Source organism: Cetorhinus maximus, chromosome 14 (genome assembly GCF_964194155.1).
Source record: "Cetorhinus maximus chromosome 14, sCetMax3.hap1.1, whole genome shotgun sequence".
Lineage (NCBI taxonomy): Eukaryota > Metazoa > Chordata > Chondrichthyes > Lamniformes > Cetorhinidae > Cetorhinus > Cetorhinus maximus.
In genome coordinates, this window is record NC_135892.1 from 14263775 (window position 1) to 14283873 (window position 20099).

A 20099-nucleotide genomic window follows, 5' to 3' on the forward strand; every position below is an offset into this window, starting at 1 on the left:
CTTGAATGCAACCATGCTATTTGCCTTAATTTAGACTGAAAATTCTAGGGTATTTTAGGCTGGAATAATCTACTGACACAACCAGCACTGCTTGACATGCCTTGATGGTCTTTGCATTCCTGCAAAAATCTGAAAATGGGAATTCCTACATGGGAGCCCACACTCAATAGGGCCAGGAAACTTAAAGTCAGTCTCCAAGATCCTCCTGACAAAATCCTTTTACATTCACAAGTACATCTCTTCCCCTTTAAATGCTTTGGTATTGCAATAAGTTTTGGATCTATGGACACCCAGGTTACATGACCATGATGAGCAACCAGTATAATCATATCATAAATTGTGCATAATCATGTTGATATCTATGTGACATTATTGTCTGATCGTTCCAATATCATAATGAAACTCCTGGCTACTTCAGACAGTAGTTTCTGCTGCTCATTCCAAACCAGAGAAACAATATATTAAATAGGCAGTGACCTTTCCAGACTAAAGGGCATGTTTATGCTCTGCCATACCCCTTTGCATCCATTTTCCAGCCTAACTAGAGTCTAAAGTCAGCCTCATTGAGTGCCATGTCTTCTCGTACCCATAGATATCCTTTAACTTCACCCTGAACTATTCAACCCCACTCCACCAATGGACTTTTCCTGCTGCCTGCTTGTCCTTACGTTTGATAATTTATCCTTGCTCAAATTAAATTTTATCTATCATTTTTCACTGATTTATCTGCTTTGTTAAACTTGTAGCCCCTGAGTTAGGTCCTCAGATTCAACTCAAACCCCACCCCCCACCCCCAAGCATGAATTTGTATTGAGCGTCAGAATCCAAATTAATATTGTCGCTACTACTGGATGTAGCCCAGAGTAAAAAGAGAAGATTGCACAGGAGGCCAGTACATAACAGAAACTGCGCCTCCTATCCCTGCATCAAACATGGTAGAATTAATGAGTAGGAAAAAAAAGTCTTCTGAGCACGAAGGGCTGACCTAAACACTCACCGTAATCAGTTCGGAAAGATGCCTTTACAACAAAAAAATGCTCGGTCAAATAGATCAGGTTTCTATTCTTAAAGTGACAAATAGCCACTGTACAGTTAAATTGCATTCAAAATAAAAAGCTGCATTGCAGGATGATTTTGTATTAACAGTGTGCACAATGAGTCTCCTATAAACCAGACACATTTAAATTCAGAATGAAGAGTATGCATTTTAGTTTAAACACCACCAATGAAGGTGTTTCCTTTCTATACCTGTCAATCAAGATCTTCCTGAGGCCAATATTCAAAAACATTTGAGATCATTTTCGCTCAACTTCTCTGCCTATAATGTAAATAAGAGGCTTTTTTTTATCCAAGGTTCAATCAATTGTTCAGAATAGCAAAGGTTGATTAATACCTGGCTCGGACATCACAGTATTGATTCCAAACACGTAGCGGTAAATTTTAAAGGGCAATCTCTTCCATATGAACAACCCTGAAAATCTGGATTGAAAGTGCAAAAAGCTAGACACGTGCTACAGGTCTGTGAGCACCTGAAGGAAAAAATTCCATGTGGGCCTGAAACCAGCACTGGGTATCAGGGCATGTCATCTAACAGCCAGCATTTCACTGCCGTTGAAATCAGGCTGTTGCCACAATGGGTGGTTACTTCGCAGTGACAGTTTTACACCCAGGCAGTGAGTTAAAAATCTATTTAGTATTTGTGTCAGCCATGGCTCAGTAGATAGCACTCACACCTGAGCCAGACAATTATGGATTCACATCCCGCTCCAGAAACTTGAGCACAAAACCTAGGCCGGCATTTCACCACAGTACTGAGGGAGTGCTGCACTGTCGGAGATGCCATAAGACACCGGAGCAGAAGTAGGCCATTTGGCCCATCGAGTCTGCTCCGCCATTCAATGAGATCATGGCTGATCTGATAATCCTCAACTCCACTTTCCTGCCTTTCCCCCATAACCCTTGATTCTCTTACTGGTTAAAAATCTGTCTATCTCAGCCCTGAATATAGTTAACAACCCAGCCTCTACAACCCTTTGTGGTAAAGAATTCCACAGATTGACTACCCTCTTGAGAGAAGAAATTCCTCTTCATCTCTGTTTTAAATGGGTACCCCCTTACTCTGAGATTATGCCCTTTGGTCCTAGACTCTCCCAAAAGGAGAAACAACCTCTCAGCATCTATCCTGTCAAGCCCCCTAAGAATCTTATATGTTTCAATAAGGTCGCCTCTCATTCTTCTAAATTCCAAAGAGTACAGGCCCAACCTACTGAACCTCTCCTCATAAAAAAATCCTCCCATATCCAGGATCAATCTAGTGAACCTTCCCTTAGATAAGGGAACCAAAATTGTTCACAGTATTCTAGGTGTGGTCTAACTAGTGCCTTGTATAGTTTTAGCAAGACTTCCCTATTTTTATACTCCATTCCCTTTGAAATAAAGGCCAACACTCCATTTTGCCTTCCTATAACCTGTTGAACTTGTATGTTAGTTTTTTGGGATTCGTGTACAAGGACTCCCAAATCCCTCTGTGCTGCAGCCTTCTGCAGTCTTTCTCCATTTAAATAATATTCAGCTCCTCAATAACCTCACATTTTCCCACATTATATTCCATCTGCCAAGTTTTTGCCCACTCACTTAATCTGTTTATACCCCTCTAGACTCCTTGTGTCAGCCTCACCACTTGCCTTCCCACCTATTTGTGTGTCATCCACAAACTTGGCGATAGTACATTCACTTCCCTCATCTAAGTCATTAATATATATTGTAAATAATTGAGGCACTAGCACTGATCCCTGTGGCACAGGTTGCCATCCTGAAAATGCCCTCCTTATCCCAACTCTGTCTTCTATTAATTAGTCAATCCTCTATCCATGCTAATATACTACCCCCAACACCATGGGCTCTTATCTTATTAAGTAGCCTTATATGTGTGGTACCTCATCAAACACCTTTTGGAAATTCAAATATATTACATCTACTGGTTCCCCTTTATCTATCCTGCTTGTTAGCTCCTCAAAGAATTCTAATAAATTTGTTAGGCATGATTTCCCCTTCATGAAGCCATGCTGAGTCTCCTTGATTATATTATGTATTTTTAAATTCTCTGCTATTACATCCTTTATAATAGACTCCAACATTTTCCCAATTACAGATGTTAAACTAACTGGCCTATAGTTACCTGTTTTTTGTCTCCCTCCCTTTTTGAATAAAGATGTTACATTGGCTATTCTCCAATCCTCTGAGACTTTTTCAGAATCCAAGGATTCTTGGAAGATTACTACCAGTGCATGGGGACTTATCAGCCTTTAGCCCCATTAGTTTCCCTAATACTGTTTCCTCTAGTGATAACTATTGTATTCATTTTCTTCCCCCCTGCCCCGCATTTTTGCTCCTTGATTATTTAGTATTTTTGGAATGCTATTAGTGTCTTCTATCGTGAAGACTGAAGCAAAGTATTTATTCAACTCCTCTGCCATTTCCTGGTTCCCCATTATTATTTCCCCAGCCTCATTCTCCAAGAGACCTATGTTCACTTTTGCCTCTCTCTTCCTTTCTTATATATTTAAAAAAGCTCTTACTATCTGTTATTATATTACTTGCTAGTTTACCCTCAAAGTTTATTTTGTTCCTCTTTATTTTTTTTTTGGTCATTTTTTTTGGTTTTTAAAACTTTCCCAATCCTCTGGCTTCCCACTAATCTTTGCCACATTGTATGCCTTTTCTTTCAATTTGACACTGTCCTTAACTTCCTCAGTTAGCCATGGTTGGTTTATCCCATTCCTTGAATCCTTCTTCCTCACTGGGATATATCTCTGTTTAGAGTCACGAACTATTTTCTTAAACGTCTGCCATTGTTCATCAACTGTCTTTTCTGCTAAACTGCTTTCCCAGTCCACTCCAGCCAACTCTGCCCTCATTCCTTTGTAATTACCCTTATTTAAATTTAGCACAGTTGTTTCCGACCCAAGTTTCTCACTCTCAAACTGAATGCTAAATTCTACCACATTATGGTCACTAGTGGGTCCTTTACTCTGAGGTCATTTATTAAACCTGCCTCGTTACACATTACCAGATCCAAAATAGCCTGATCCCTGGTTGGATTCACAGCATATTGTTCTATGAAACTGATCCAAATACACTATGAATTCTTGCTTGTCTCTACCTCTGCCAATTTGATTTTTCTAAACTAAATGAAGATTAAGGTCACCCATGATTAATGTACTGCCTTTTTTATATGCCCTCATTATCTCCTGATTTATTCTCTGTCCTATAGTATAGCTACTGTCAGGGGGCCTATAGACTACTCCACCAGTGTCGTCTTCCCCTTGTTATTTCTTACCTCCACCCATATGGATTCTGATCCACTGTCCCAGGGATGAGACACAATATCCATCTCAGGTGGACGTTGAAGATCCATTGACACCACTAAAGAGCAGGGGAGCTCTCCCTTGTGTCCTGGCCAATATTTATCCCTCAATCACCAAAACAGTAGTTACAATACAGAAACATTGGAGAGACCAAACGCAGACTGGGTGACCGCTTTGTAGAACACCTTCGGTCTGACCGCAAGCATGACCCAGACCTCCCTGTCGCTTGCCATTTCAACACTCCACCCTTAGCCTGCTGCATTGCTTCAGTGAAGCTCAACGCAAACAGGACGAACAGCACCTCATCTTCCGACTAGGCACTTTACAGCCTTCCGGACTGAATACTGAGTTCAACAATTTTAGGTCATGAACTCTCTCCTCCATTCCCACCCCCTTTCCGATCCCCCCCTTTTTTTTCCAATAATTTATATAGATTTTTCTTTTCTCACCTATTTCCGTTATTTTTAAATGTATTTCCATCCATTGTTTTATCTCTACCTTTTAGCCTATTTCAATTCCTTCACCCCACCCCCACTAGGGCTATCTGTACCTTGCTTGTCCTGCTTTCTATCCTTAATTAGCACATTCCTTAGATAATATCACCACCTTCAACACCTCTTTGTTCTTTTGTCTATGACATCTTTTGGCTATCTCCACCTATCACTGGCCCTCTATCCAGCACTACTTGTCCCACCGGGGGTGGAGTGGGGGTGGGGGGGGGGTTAAACCAGCTTATATTTCACCTCTCTTCTATTTTTACTTAGTTCTGTTGAAGAGTCATACGGACTCGAAACGTTAACTGTGTTCCTCTCCGCAGATGCTGCCAGACCTGCTGAGTTTTTCCAGGTATTTTTATTTTTATTTTTGTTTTTGTTTTGGATTTCCAGCATCTGCAGTTTTTTGCTTTTATCTTAGCATATCCTTCTATTCCTTTCTCCCTCATATGGTTATCTAGCTTCCCCTTGAATGCATCTATGCTATTCACCTCAACTACCCACTGTCATAGTGGGTTCTATATTCTAACTGTGCTCTGTGTATAAAAGGCTCTTCTGAATTCCCTATTTGATTTATTAGTGACTATCATTTATTTATGGCCCCTAGTTCTGGTCTCATCCACAAGTGGAACCATCTTTTTTTACCCTATCAAACTCTTCCATGATCTTAAGGTCCTCTGTTAGGTTATCCCCTCAGTCTTCTCTTTACTAGAGAAAAGAACCTCAGCGTGTTCAATCTTTCCTTATACCACCTTACCCCACTTGGTTTTGATATCATTCTATTAAATCTTTTTTGCATCTTCTCCAATGCCGCTATATCCAGTTTATAAAATGGAGACCAGAACTGTTCACAGTACTCCAAGGGCAGAATTTTCTGTTCGGCGTGTGGGGGGGCAGACTCTGCACGCCGACACATAAAATGACGCCCGGTGATGTCGGGCGTACGTCCCGACGTCACCGTGCGTCATTCTGATCTTCCGTTCGGCGGCAAGCACCAGAGTTGGCTGCGCGCCCACCGAACTGTCAAAGGCCTGTTAAGGCCATTAATAAACTAATTAACCAATTCGACAGGGTTGCCTGTCCAACCTTAAAGTTGGCAGGCAGGGGAAGAGCCCTGGCGGCCTTCGCACTTTTCATGAAACCTCATCCAAGGCGGGATGAAGTTTCATGAAGGGTTTATTAAATTAATAAATATTTATTAAACATTTGATGCTGTCATATGAGGGGACATGTATAAATGATTTTAAACTTTTTTTATTTTGAAATTTCAAATTCAAATCTTCCTGAGGCACATTTCTGTGTTCTTTCACACGCATGCGTGAAAGAGCGTAGGCCCTGACTCTCCCTCTCCTCCCCCGCCCTCCCCACCGCCCGCACAGGTAGCAGTGCGCTACCGGGTACGCGTCACGGTGGGCGGGCCTTAATTGGCCTGCCCAAGTAAAATGGCAGCGCGCAGCCAATCGCGGGCGGTGATCAGCTCCGCACCCGTCCGCTCCCGACTGGCCCACTCGACGAGGACAAAATTCTCCCACAAGTGTATTCTGACTAAAGTTTTCTACAAATTTAACATAACATCTCAGCTTTTCAGTTCTATCCCTCTAGAAATGCTTTGTTTTCTTTTTTATCGTTTTATTAATCGCTGTCAATTCTTTATAGAAACATCGCAAAGTTACTGTGCAGAAAGAGGCCTTTCAGCCCACTGTGTCTGCGCTGGCCAAAAAAGAAACTAGCCACTCATTTTTAATCCCACTTTCCAGGACCTGGAAGCCATAGCCTTGCAAGTTACAACACTTCAGATGCAGATCCAACTACCTTTTAAATGAGTTGAGCATTTCAGCCTCAATCACCAATTTAGGCAGCGAATTCCAGATGCCCACCACCCTCTGGGTGAAAGTTGACCCCTTCTAATCCTTCTACCTATCACCTTAAATCTATGCCCCCTGGTAACTGACCCCTCAGCTAGGGGAAAATGGGTCTTTCCTGTCTCCCCTATCTAGGCCCCTCAATTTTCTACACCTCAATTAGGTCACCTCGCAGCTTCCTCTGTTCTAAGGAAAACAACCCCAGCCTATCCAATCTTCCCTCATAGTTGCAATTTTCCAGCCCTGGCAACATTCTTGTACATCTCCTCTGTGTACTCTCCATAGCAATTATGTACTTCCTGTAATGTGGTGACCAGAACTGTACACAAAAATTCCAACTGTGGCCTAACCAGCATTTTATACAATTCCATCATTACATCCCTGCTTTTGTATTCAATAACTCATCCAATAAAGGAAAGCATTTCATATGCTTTCTTTACCACCTTACCCACCTGTCCTGCCACCTTCAGGGATCTGTGGACATGCACTCCACGGTCTCTCACTTCAAAAAGAAATATAAAGCTCGCATGAAAGAACAAGAACAGAAGTTGTCGAAGTTAAAGCAGGAAAAGGAGGAGATGGAACAATTAATACACATGGCAGAAATGAGAATGATTCCTCAACCCCTCTTAATATCCTCCCGTTTATTGAGTATTCCCTTGCTTTGTTTGCCCTCCCCAAATGCATCAACTCACTTTTCTGGATTGAATTCCAATTGCCACTTTTCTGCCCGCTCAACCAAACCATTGATATCATTCTGGAGACAGCAGCTATCCTCTTCACTATCAATGACACAGCCAATCCTCCTTGTTACTTCCTCAAAAAATTCTAATAAGTTAGTAAGACATGATTTTCCGCTAACTAAACCATGCCGACTATCCCTAATCAATCTATGCCTTTCTAAGTGACAGTTTATCATGTCTCTCAATTGATTCCAATAATTTGCCCAACACCGAAGTCAGACTGATCAGTCTATAATTTTCTGGCTTATCCCTCTCACCTACAACGTTCTCAGACCTCCAATCCTCTGGTACCTCACCTGTATCTAGTGAGGATTGGAAAATGATCCTCAGAGCATCTGCTATTTCCTCCATGGCTTCCTTCAACAGCTTGGGATACAATCCATCTGGCCCTGGTGATTTATCCATCTTCAGGGATGCCAGTCCCTCCAGTACTTTCTCTCTCACTATGCTTATTGTATCTAATATTTCACACTCCTCCTTAACTAGAATGTCTGCATCATCCCTCTTCTTAGTGACAACAGAGAACAAAATACTCATTGAGAACCCTGCCCACATCATCAGCATCAATGCACAAGTTACCATTTACATCTCTGATAGGCTCTACCCTTTCCTTAGTTATTCTCTTGGTCTTAATGTACTGGTAAAACATCTTCGAGTTTTCTTTAACTTTACCTGCCAATATTTTTTCCATATCCTCTTTGCTTTCCTAATTTCCTTTTTACTTCACTCCTGTACTTTCTATATTCGTCTAGCTTTTCTATAGTATTAAGTTTTGACTGTCCTAAGCTCTCTTTTTCTGCTTTATCTTACCCTGTATGCTTCTGGATAACCAGGGTACTCTAGATTTGGCAGTACCACCCTTTTTCTTTGTGGGGACATGTCTACACTGTGCCTGTAGAATCTTGCCTTCGAATGCCTCCCACTGATTTGACACCATTTTCCCTTCTAGTAGCTGTATCCAATCCACATTTGCCAGTTCACCTCTTAGCTTTGTAAAATTTGTCTTCCCTCAATTTAGAACTTTTACTCCTGTTCTTTCTTTGTCCTTTCCATAATGATGCTAAATCTAACTATATTATAGTCACTATCTCCAAAATGGTCCCCACTGCTACTTTACCCACTTGCCCAGCTTAATTTCCTAAGACTAAGTCTAGAATTGCACACCCTCTTGTTGGATTTGTTATGTGCTGGCTGAATAGTTCTTTTGAATGCAGTTCAAGAATTTTGTGCCCTCTATGCCCTTCACACTGTTCATATCCCAGTTGATATTAGGTTGGTTGAAGTCTCCAACTATTACTGCCCTATTGTTTTTGCATTCAAATTTGCATACACATTTGCTCTTCTAACTCCCACTATTTGGGGGTCTGTAGTACACCCCTAGCAATGTAGCTGCCCCCTTTATTCCTGAGCTCAACCCATATGACCTCATTTGATGCTTCATTTAGTATATCATCCCCCCTCACAGCTGTAATTGTTTCTTTAACCAATAATGATACACCCCAACCTTGTTTATCCCCCTCCCTATCCTGTCTGAATACTCTATATCCAGGGATGTTGAGCTGCAATATTGCCTCCCTTTAAGCCAAGTTTCCATTATAGTAATGATATCACACTGCCATGTATCTATCTGTGCCCTCAGCCCATTGGCTTTATTTGCTATACTCCTTGCATTTGCATATACACCTTTTAACACTGCCAGATTCCTGTGCTGTGTACTTGATAAACCTGCAATTCTTCTGTTTTTCACCAATTCTCCATCTCCCATTCCCTGCTCTGGATTTGCCCTCAGGTTTCCAGTCCCCTACCACTCTAGTTAATCACTAGCAAATCTCCCTGCGAGGATATTCATCCCAGTCCTGTTCAGGTGTAGACCGTGCAGCTTATATAGGTCTCACCTTCCCCAGAACCAGTCCCAACGCCTCAGAAATCTGATGCCCTCCCTCCTACACTAGCTTTCTAGCCACATGTTCAATCACTCCAGTCTCCTATTTCCATACTCACTTGCATGTGGGACTGGGAGTAATCCTGAGATTACTGCTTTAGAGGTCCTCTAAATCTCATTCCTAGCTCCCTAAAATCTACTTTCAGGACCTTTTTCTACCCAATTCATTGGTACCAACGTGGACCATGACCTCTGGCTGATAACCCTCCCCCAAAAGAATGTCCTGCATGCAGCTTTTCAACTCCTGGTCTCCTGCAGGCAGAGAAAGATAAAGAAAAAGAAAAGAGCTTCTCGCTCACCAAACTTCCTTCTCACCAAACTCCCAGTAATTTCACTCTGTACCATAAGAACATAAGAAATAGGAACAGGAGTAGACCATTCGGCCCCTTGAGCCTGCTCCACCATTCAATAAGATCATGGCTGATCTATTTATGTTCCAAATTCCACATTCTGATCTACCCCCGATACCCTCGGATTCCCTTGCCTAACAAGAATCTATCTACCTCCACCTTAAAAATATTCAATGACTCCCCACCTCCCCCCACTTCTGAAGCAGAGAGTTCCGAACTCGCACAACCCTGAGAGAAAAAGAATTCTCCTAATCTCTGTCCTAAAAGGGCAACCCCTAATTTTAAAACAGTGCCCCCTAGTTCTGAATTCACCCACAAGAGGAAACCTCCTTTCGATGTCCACCTTGTCAAGGCCGTTCAGGATCTTGTATACTTCAATCAAATCACCCCTCATTCTTCTAAACTCCAGTGGAAACAAGCCCAGTCTGTCCAACCTTTCCTCATAAGACAACCCACTCACTCCAGGTATCAATTTAGTAAACCTCCTCTGAATCACCTCCAATGCACTTACACCCTTCCTTTCCCTCCCCCTCCTCCTCCCCCCTCCCCTACCCCTACCCCCTCCCCCTCACCCCTTTCCCATTCCCCCCCACCCCCCTCCCTTTCCCCCCTCCCTCCCTCCCCCCCCTTTCCCCCCTCCCTCCCTCCCCCCCCTCTCCCCCCTCCCTCCCTCCCCCCCTCTCCCCTAACCCCCATTCCCAACCTCATCCCCATCCCCCCCTCCCCCTCCCCCCCCTCCACCTCCATCCCCCCTCATCCCCACCCATCACCCTCCCCCTCATCCCCCTCCCTCTTCATCCCCCTCCCTCTTCATCCCCCTCCCTCTTCATTCCCCCCCCCTCACTTCCCCTCCCCCTTATTCCATTCCCCTCCCACTCATCCCCCTCACCTTCATCCACCTCATCCCTCTCCCCCCCATCCATCCCCCCCAACCCCTCATCCCCCTCCCCGCCTCATCTCTCCTCCCCATCTTCCCCCACCCCCAATCCCCCTCCCCCCCACCTCATCCCCCTTCCCCCCCCCCCCCCAATCCCCCTCCCCCCCACCTCATCCCCCTTCCCCCCCCCCCCGGAGTTCCACCCGACGTCATCCCGTGTCATTTTACGCGTCGACGAGCAGAGCTCACTGACCGGGAAATTCTAGCCTATGTCTACTGCATTACCCTTATCCACCCTTTCTGTTACCTTTTCTAAGAATTCAGTGACGTCGGCCACTTATAAACTTGACTTCTGAAATCTGAGTGTACTCTTTGTTTTCAATTTCCAGATGTTTCTCTATTACACATTTGAATCAGAATTCCATTATCTTTATTACAATTAAGCTAATTGGTCTATAGTTCCATGGACTTGTTTGAAATGTCCATATGCATCAAGACTTGGACAACATTCAGGCTTGGGCTGATGAGTGGCAAGTAACATTTGTGTCAGGTGCCAGGTAATGACCATCTCCAACCATCTCTCCTTAACATTCAATGGCGTGAAACGCCACTATCAACATCCTAGGGGTTACCATTGACTAGAAACTGAACTGAACTAGTAAGAATTTAGCTTGAGTAGGTGGTTGAGTGTTTCCTGTAGATTCGCGATACCAGTATAATTAACTCCAGTAGATGAATAGTCAGTTTCGAGGTTCCAGTAATGTTGAATTCAGTAGAGAGGGAGATCGATTGGGATACCTGCGAAATGGTGGTTTGCAGAGGTACTGGTGTGTGGCTGTTACTTCTGAATCAAACTTCCAGCACTTGCTCTCTCTCAGAACACCCACCAACAGACCGACAGAAGAGCAGTTTTTTCAGCTCACTTTTAACCCCTTCTTTGTATATTCCAAGTGGGAAGCAAATTCACAAATCTGGGCATTGCTTACAAGATTTCTTGATGAGATGATACTTATCTCCCGCTACTTCCCATTGTCTCTACCAGAGGGAGCAATTAGTTTCTGGATGTCTTTAGAATTACCTTGTCTGGTAACAGGGTGAGGTTCCATTAACTCTTAGGGAGTCACCCTGCTGCATTCCAGCCAGTAGCTTGTGTGTACTTTTAAAAGCTCAGGTCTTATTTTTAAAGTACAATATTTCCAGACGTAATTTGGTGTTTTTTCCTTCATTATCATGACAATATAAATACTTTGGCTACAAGATCAGTTCAGAAGCTGGGAATCCCCCAGCAAGTAACTCACCTCCTGACACTCCAAAGCTTCTCCACCATCTACAAGGCACAAGTCAGGAGTGTGATGGAATACTCCCCACTTGCCTGGATGAGTGCAGCTCCCATAAAACTCAAGAAGCTTAACATCATTGTGGGGGACTAAGACCTCACATTGCATATTTTTATAAAATATATATAAATATGTTCATTGCTATTTCTAAAATTTTAAAACTGAGCAAAGATCCTTAAAATAGCTGAAACTATGTCTGTCTGTGACACCCTGAACAAAAGCAGCCACCTGGCAATTTTAGAAAAACTCACCCCATTATCTCTGAGGAGCCACTAACCTGTGGACTGTACAGCCCAACTTCAAAGACAGCTATACACAGGCCACCTGCATTTAATAATCCAGGCTGGCCAGAAGGAAATGAATCATCTGCTAAGACAAAGGCCCTGCAACCTTCCTTTCAATTCCTAATGGCTGAGGCAATTAACAGTTTTCAAAACCCAGAAGATGGATACACATCCTTTGTCAAAGGCTAGGTGGAGAGAGTAGGAGTTCATCAAGCCTTCTTCAACAGCACCTTCCAAACCTGCAACTTCTACAACCTAGAAGGACAACCTAACAGACACATGGAAACACCACCACCACCTGCAAGTTCCCCTCCAAACCACACACCATCCTGACTTGGAAATATATCGCCGGTCCTTCACTGTCGCTGGGTCAAAATCCTGCAATTCCATTCATAACAGCACTGTAGGTGTACCTACACCACATGGATTGCAGCAGTTCAAGAAGGCAGCTCACCATCACCTTCGAGGGCAATTAGGGATGGGTACAAATGCTGACCTAGCATATCCTGCAAAAGAATTTTAAAAATTATACTATTTCTTCACCTGTCCCCTGGCTTTATTTCCTTTTTTAATTAATTTACATAGTTCCTCCATTATCTAACTTATTTTAATGTGCATGGAAATAATCCATCTGGACCTAGGGTTTTATCCTCTCTACATTTGATTAGTTTCAGTTATTTGATCTTTTTCTGTCTTTATATTGTTTTTGATCACTTTGTCTAAAGTCATGTACATGTTTCCCTGATAAATACCAGGGTAAAAGTAATTATTTGACATTTATGCCATTTTGTTGTCATACTGTGAGTTTACCTTGTGTACCTCTTAGTGGCTCCTAACGCTATCATGATTTTTCTTTTGCTTTTTATGTGGCTGCTTTACCATTTCTTTCCCTATTCCTTGATCGTTTAATTTAGTAGTTTTCCTTTGCCTTCCTAAATATTTTAACTACTTTTTTCACCTTTTCATATTGCTTTTGACATCTATGTGCTTAGTGTGTTCCTTTTTCTTTAGTTTCAATTTGGCTATTATTTCTTGATTCATCCATAGTGTATCATTACTGGTTAGTTTGCTCTTGTTTTTTAATGGGATATATATTTTCCTGGACTCAATGACTCACCATTTTAAGAGTTTCCTACTGCTGTTCTACTTGTTTGTCAGTAAATGTTTCCAGTTTAATTTTCCCTCATTCCATTCTAATCTGCTTAAAATCAGCTTTTTTCCCCAATCTATAACTTTAGGTTTTGTTTTACTTAAGTCCTTCTCAATCTTTACCTTAAAATGTTATTGTGCTGTGATCACTATTACCTATAAGCTCCCTTACACTTACTTCTCTTATCTGTTCTGGTCCATTTCCCATTACTACATCCAGCATGTCCCATCTCATTTACATACTGTTAAACAAAGGAGTCCTGCATGCATTGTAAAAACTCCATTCTTAAAGCTCAAGTTTAACCAAGTTCTCATTCATCTTTCCCACCATGGCTTTGCCTCTCCTTTTCATTTTCACCTTTGTAAAATACCTGAAGAGAAATGCAAGAAGTTTTTTTGTTCTTCTTGTACATCCTGAAACAGCTCTATTCACTTTATTTCTCCTTGTCTGTGGCATCATTGCAGTGCTCTGGAGATAAGGAGACCTAATGTTGCACCTCTAATGTGGTAAGATACTGGACATCTTGAATATATTTTGAGATTGTCAAGGGAGACTTTGAACAAAAAAGAATGCCCATGAACTTTCCTCCTTTAAGCCCCCAGTACTGCACAGATTTGTTTTATTTGTTTAATCCACAAAGGCAGTTTGTCCATCTGTTCGTTTTCAGTCAACAGGAAAGGCACATCTCAAACAGAACATCTCTCTTTTCAGATCAAACTAACCAAGTTCCAGGGTGTGGGATGAAGATGCTCCACTTTCTACACAGCACTTCGTAGCTAGCTGGGAACTGAAAAGACTCCAGGCCAGGGTCTTAAACCTACAGATTTACTTGTTGTGCCCACTTGATTTGCACAACTTCCACAAACATTCACTCCTTCTACCATTGACACACAGTAGCAGCAGTGTGTACCATCTGCAAGATGCACTGCAGTTCACCAAGGCCCCTTCGACAGCACTGTCCAAACCCACAACCACTACCATCTAGAAGGACAAGGGCAGCAAATAGATGGGAACACCACTGCCTGGAAGTTCCCCTCCAAGTCACTCACCATCCTGACTTGGAAATATATTGCCGTTCTTTCACTGTCATTGGGTCAAGATCATGGAACTCCCTAACAGCACAGTGGGTGTACCTATACCACATGGACTGCAGCAGTTCAAGGCAGCTCACCACCATCTTCTCAAGGGCAGTTAGGGATGGGCAATAAATGGTGGCCCAGCCAACATCCCATAAATGAATAAAAAAAGAGAATCACTTATCTAAATAAATCTGATGCATGTAGAATTTTTGCATAATGACATTATTTCTTATGTATCATGTTCTGAAACTACAATGTCTTGCAAAAGTGCAGCTCATACATACATTTAAATTGATTTACAAAAAGTGAAGCTTTCAGAAGGATGACTGTAAAAGTAGTGAAACTTTGGCAAATGCAGCTTTTTTGATGTATCTATCTATCTATCCCCTTCCTACCAAATTCAGTCAATTTAAAAGGATCCATTGAAAGAGAGGATGGACAAGCTTAAGCTGGTTTAAAACATAAAGTAAGAGGGTTAGAGCAATTTGACTGCCAAAAAAGCAGTTTACAACCCTGGGCAGTATTAGTAATAGTGCCTTAGAAAGCCGATCAAGATGCTACAGCAAAGATAATGGTGCTGAGAAGAAAACAATCCCTCCATTTTTTCCCAGCCTAATCTGGTTTCAGATGAAGTTTCATTGTCTCTTCTGCCTAGCCAATAAAGCTTATGGTGATGGAGCAGCAGCATTATTGAAGCTTTATTTGGCTGAGGGAAAGCTGATGAAGAGCACAATCACTTCACAATCAAAGAGGAGAAATCACAGCAGCATTTCCTAAGCTTCACTTTACAGAAAGACGGAAGATAACAATAAAAAACAGCATTATTCCTACCAGATCTTTATCATTTGTCAGCAGGCAGCCAGTTAAAACAAAGCTTCATATCAGTCAAAATCCAGTTCTTCATTACAGTCACAAATGCTAAGGAAAGGGCATCAACGTATACTGCTCAGAGTAAGCAAAAAGGAACAGCGCGGTTAAGGTATAGGCAGGAAAATGTTTAATTCTTCTAACAGGAACATCAGGATGTCGAAGCTGCTGAACTGTGTGGGATTGATGTTTATGTATCACTCATGTACCAAACCTAGTTGTTTTCAAATAAATTTGAAAGCTATCTATTATCAGTCTATTTATATTGCTAAATACTGATGCTAGATATGTTTAATTACACTTACACTTGATCATTTAATGTAAATTTCTGAAAATTTGCAGGGCTGTGGTTATCATATACTTATGCCTAGAAATTCCACTGAGTGAACAGGAAACTAGCTGCCCATTATTTTGGCATAAGCTAAAAAAAAGAGGCATCCAGGACTCTCACCTGAAAGAGTGAATATTCAAGTGATGAGTCCAACCCCTGGTTTGAGGCCCTCTGCTGTATGTGCCCTGTTCAGGAAAACCAGGTCCTACATATGGCCTAAGGCAGTCATTAAAGGGCCAGCCTCCCTGATTCCAACCCCTATTCATGCCTCCCGTCCCCTCTAAGGAGGTACACCAGATCCATTTAGGTGTGGGGATTAACTCCTGTGATGCTTGAATTTCTAGGCTGTGTTCACAAGCTATAATTTTTTGAGATTTCTGATTTTCCACCTTTTTTCATGTTTTCTGGTGAAGTTGTTAAAAGCACTCCTTACAGCAGTAAAACCCCTGGCTACTGCTGTTGAATAAACAGAAGCATCTAATAAGCCAGCATCTCTTCTGTTGAAGTTTAACCAATGAATGTCATTTTGGAAAGAATCAACTATTGACAATTTGTTGACTGAGAGAAAATACTGATATTTAATAATTATTATAATGAAACCTATATAGCCTGAAAGATGACTATTCACAATGAGGCATTGCTTTATGTTTTCTACCATTTCACAGCTCTTTACAATCAAGATCAATATTTTATTTAAAGACTTCCATATCAAATGAAAATGTTTGCTTATTGTTATTTCATTACCTTCAATTTATAAACTGTTAAACCACGTGGTCACAGAAAACAGCACATCAGTATGTTTCTGTACTACCTTTGAATTTTCAACTACTCTATAGTATTAGTTTGGAAGCACACTATCTGTTACTGTGAAGTTTTTGATACAGAAGTAGAAATTATCTCAGCGAGATGGAGTGAAGTTTATTGATCTCACTATTGGCATCCAGTATCTGGTTGATGCTTTATAATTTTTTTTTTTTATACACATTCCATTCATTTGTTAGATTGTAGTAGATAAAACCTCTAACCATTCTTTTTTGACAAAACTCCTAGCCGCTTGAAAGATGAGAACCCAAGGTTAAATGTAGAGTGATGGGCGCCTATTGAATAATCACAAGGGTAACAGACTTTTCAAACCAGTGCTTAATATGTAAACAGAAAGCCTTCAGATGAAAAGCAGCACGTTTTTTGAATGGCGAATTATTCAGACAGCTATATACTTCCATTGATGCAAATAAACAAGACTGATTTCAGTGCCATTTTCTGATTCTCCCCTATTCAGTTCTTCTTACCATAGCATGACCAGTAACATAGGGAGTGAACTTGGGTTCAATGCCTATGCGACAGCCTTGACAGATGACCCTTTGGCCTGGACCCAAGCAGGTAAGAGATTTTAACTGATATAAAAATGTACAACAAAAGATTTGTAAACAAACATGTCTCATGCCTGAAGGCTTTGCAAGAAGATGTTTGAAAGAAGCAATAAGTGAGAATTTAGAAAATTTGCTATTCAGTAAACTCTTTAAAACTGCTCATAAGGTGATGGTAATAATATTTATCAAAGCATTTATCAGCTTAGAATGTAAACATTTAAAAAATGCACTCTAGGCTTTTAATTCTAATTTTATTTTCAAATTAAGTAATATCATTTTACACTCCAATGAATCATATCACTGGTATTTTAATGATAACACCATAATAACCTCTAGATTTTCAATCTATGCAATTTAAACATTACCTTTAAATGTTAGTATTAGTCTTCATTTTATTAAAACTAGTGTATATTGTTTTTAAATATAGTAACCACTAATTTATGAATGACATTCAATATTCATTATTCTATATATTAAAATAATGAAGTATAAAAGTAAATACAATATCTTGTGTATTTTTAAGGGAATTCTTTTGATGGAGACGGAGACCCACAGGTAACTTTTTTCTAATTTTGTGCATATGCAAGAAAATAATATAAACAGGCTGAAAATAAATTATAGGTCCATCAGCACCTGATTGAGTAAAACTGGGTCATGTTCATGTGGAAAGGTGAATCTTATCAGTTTACTTACTGAGTACAATTGTCATATTTCCATGGTGATCATGGGCATCAGTTAAACTTAGGGCCACCATTTATCTCAACCTCCTTCATTTAACAATGCTTTCCAGTTTCTCAGCAATAGATAACAACCATATACAGATCCCAATATAATACATAATTTAATTATCTCATGAACTTGTATTATCCAGTTCTGTCCATTTATTATTAAGTTCTAGAGTGATACACATTTAAACTTTGTCTACTTCATCCATGTATCTACACACTCAAAGGGCTGAATAGCCTACTGTTGCTCTCACATTCCTAAATTGTAATCATTTGTTTAGATCAGAACTAATAGTCAATTGAATATTTTATTTCTGGAGTTAAATGTTTGCTTTTTGCAGATTTTGGCCAGATATACGGTTACCAATATGTATTTGTTTGGAAGAAATCTGTCTAAAATTAATTTCTAATTTCATTTTAGCTCTAAGATGTTTACATTTGAAATCCATTTTATAGAAAAATGGCAAGATGCTGAAGAACTTGTACTGATATTGTTGAACTAATGGATTGTGTCAGAAAAGTAATGTTTTAAACCTCCTTCAGAAACAAAAAGTGCATGGTATGTCACTTTCACGTTAATGCAAAGCTGTTTTGGGTGTGCACTGACAACAGTGGCATTGTAACTCAATTCATTCCTGATCTGACTCCCAGGCACACTGAACCCAAGAACATATAGGATACCGCTCCCACCCCCCTGCGCTCCTCCCATAGGTAATCTTACACCAGTTAAAAGATCCCACTGACTGCAGTATAACTCTAGGTTAATGTGAAACCATGTTTTAAAAATGGTTCTAACATTGTAAACAAGTGGCCACTCCTAATATTGAAAATTAGCCATGGGAGGGGAGGAGTGGGGGGGAGATGGAGCTCTTCATGTGTCCAAGTTTACAAATGCACCATTCCAGCACTCAGTATAATTCTGTTCTTCCAAACGTGCATTGCATTACACAGATGCTGGTTAAGATAGCCTAAATATCTTAGTTAGCCTAAATATCTTAGTTAAGCACAAACATTTGAATCCATACATCCATCTTTATTAAATTCAATGCAAGTGAGCAGTGTGAATTATTCAGGCACTTCCTCAATTAACATATAAATGTTAATAAGAACATAGCAATTACTGAGGTGCCTGAATTATTAAATAATAATTGCTAACTAATTTATAATTAGTTACTTTACAGTTTCTGCTTATTAAAAATATGTTCTTCCTCTGCAGGAACTTGAAAACAGCAGCACACTGAAAGTGGTACACTTTGGTCTAGTGTGAATGGCGTTTTTATATTGATATAGAGAATTTAGTAGTGACTTTAAATAAAAGTGGTCTCTAAATGGCAAAGTAAGTGTGATGATTTTTAATTACTGTTGTCCTCATCTATTTAAAGGCATCCTGCTTTTTCCATTGTTCAGTCAGTATCATATAAAACACGAACTGCAAAAAAGGTTGCCAGAGTTTCAAAAGAATGAGACGACATTTTAATCTAATCATTCCATTACTTCTCTCCTACAAAGGTATTTTGGTGGTACATAAGCTTATTCTATACACTTCTTGAAATAGTGGATATTCCTTGTATAATCTTGAATAAGTGAGGTGGGGAAATACATTGTCTATTATTTCGCTATGTTGCTGAAGTTGAATTACTTCCAATTTTGTTCAGTAACTTCTCCCTATAGCCACAAAAATATTAATAATCTGCAATATTTAGTTCCACATAAACAAATAGTAAACATCTAGTTTTTGTATCTAGTTGTTTGTGATATAAACAAAGCTCATAATGGACAGAATTTAATTCATTGTGACTTCCAGTGTGAAGGAATTTGTATCTCATTACGGACAAATAAAAGATAAATGGATATAATCTTAACATTTTGTTTTAGATATTTTATTTCTACAGTGTATTTAGAAACCAGGATGTACATAGGAGTACCACTGTTAGTTTGCTTTTCAATTTAAATTCAGGTTATATTGAAAAAAATCAACCCTTTCTCTACTGTAGTAAAATTCTTATTGCATTTTGAGAATAAACCGTTTGTAGCAGTACCTTGACTTTATACACAAAACACACATTTTATCTGGGAGAACTGCTTTTGTCCATTTCACTCATGGCTTCTGTCGAAACTGATGATGGCCTGTATGAGGGATTAATCTAGCATCAATCAGTAGTGTATAATCCTTCATGCATAGCATTTTTCCTTGCTTTGTACGTTAAGAGGATTTGAGTTTAGAATGCATAAATTGATGCTAAAAATCTACATAAGATCAAGATTACTTCATTTCTCAATTTTTACGTTCACTTAGACCCTCCTATTATGAATTTCTAAAC

General features: G+C 40.3%; 1 protein-coding gene across 3 annotated transcripts in view; it reads left to right on the forward strand.

Annotated features, from left to right (window-relative positions):
* The window catches only part of wdpcp (WD repeat containing planar cell polarity effector), a 161320-nt gene extending 141510 nt beyond the window's left edge, over positions 1–19810 (forward strand). For 2 of the 3 annotated variants that reach the window (XM_078556529.1, XM_078556530.1), the window contains exons 16-18: positions 16963–17063; positions 17577–17608; positions 18995–19810. In XM_078556529.1, coding sequence (XP_078412655.1) covers positions 16963–17063; positions 17577–17608; positions 18995–19045 — 184 coding nt within the window. In that variant the 3' untranslated portion in view covers positions 19046–19810. The remainder of the gene's footprint in view (positions 1–16962; positions 17064–17576; positions 17609–18994) is intronic. The other variant, XR_013578649.1, reaches the window with a different exon arrangement.
* Positions 19811–20099: the final 289 nt, after the last annotated feature.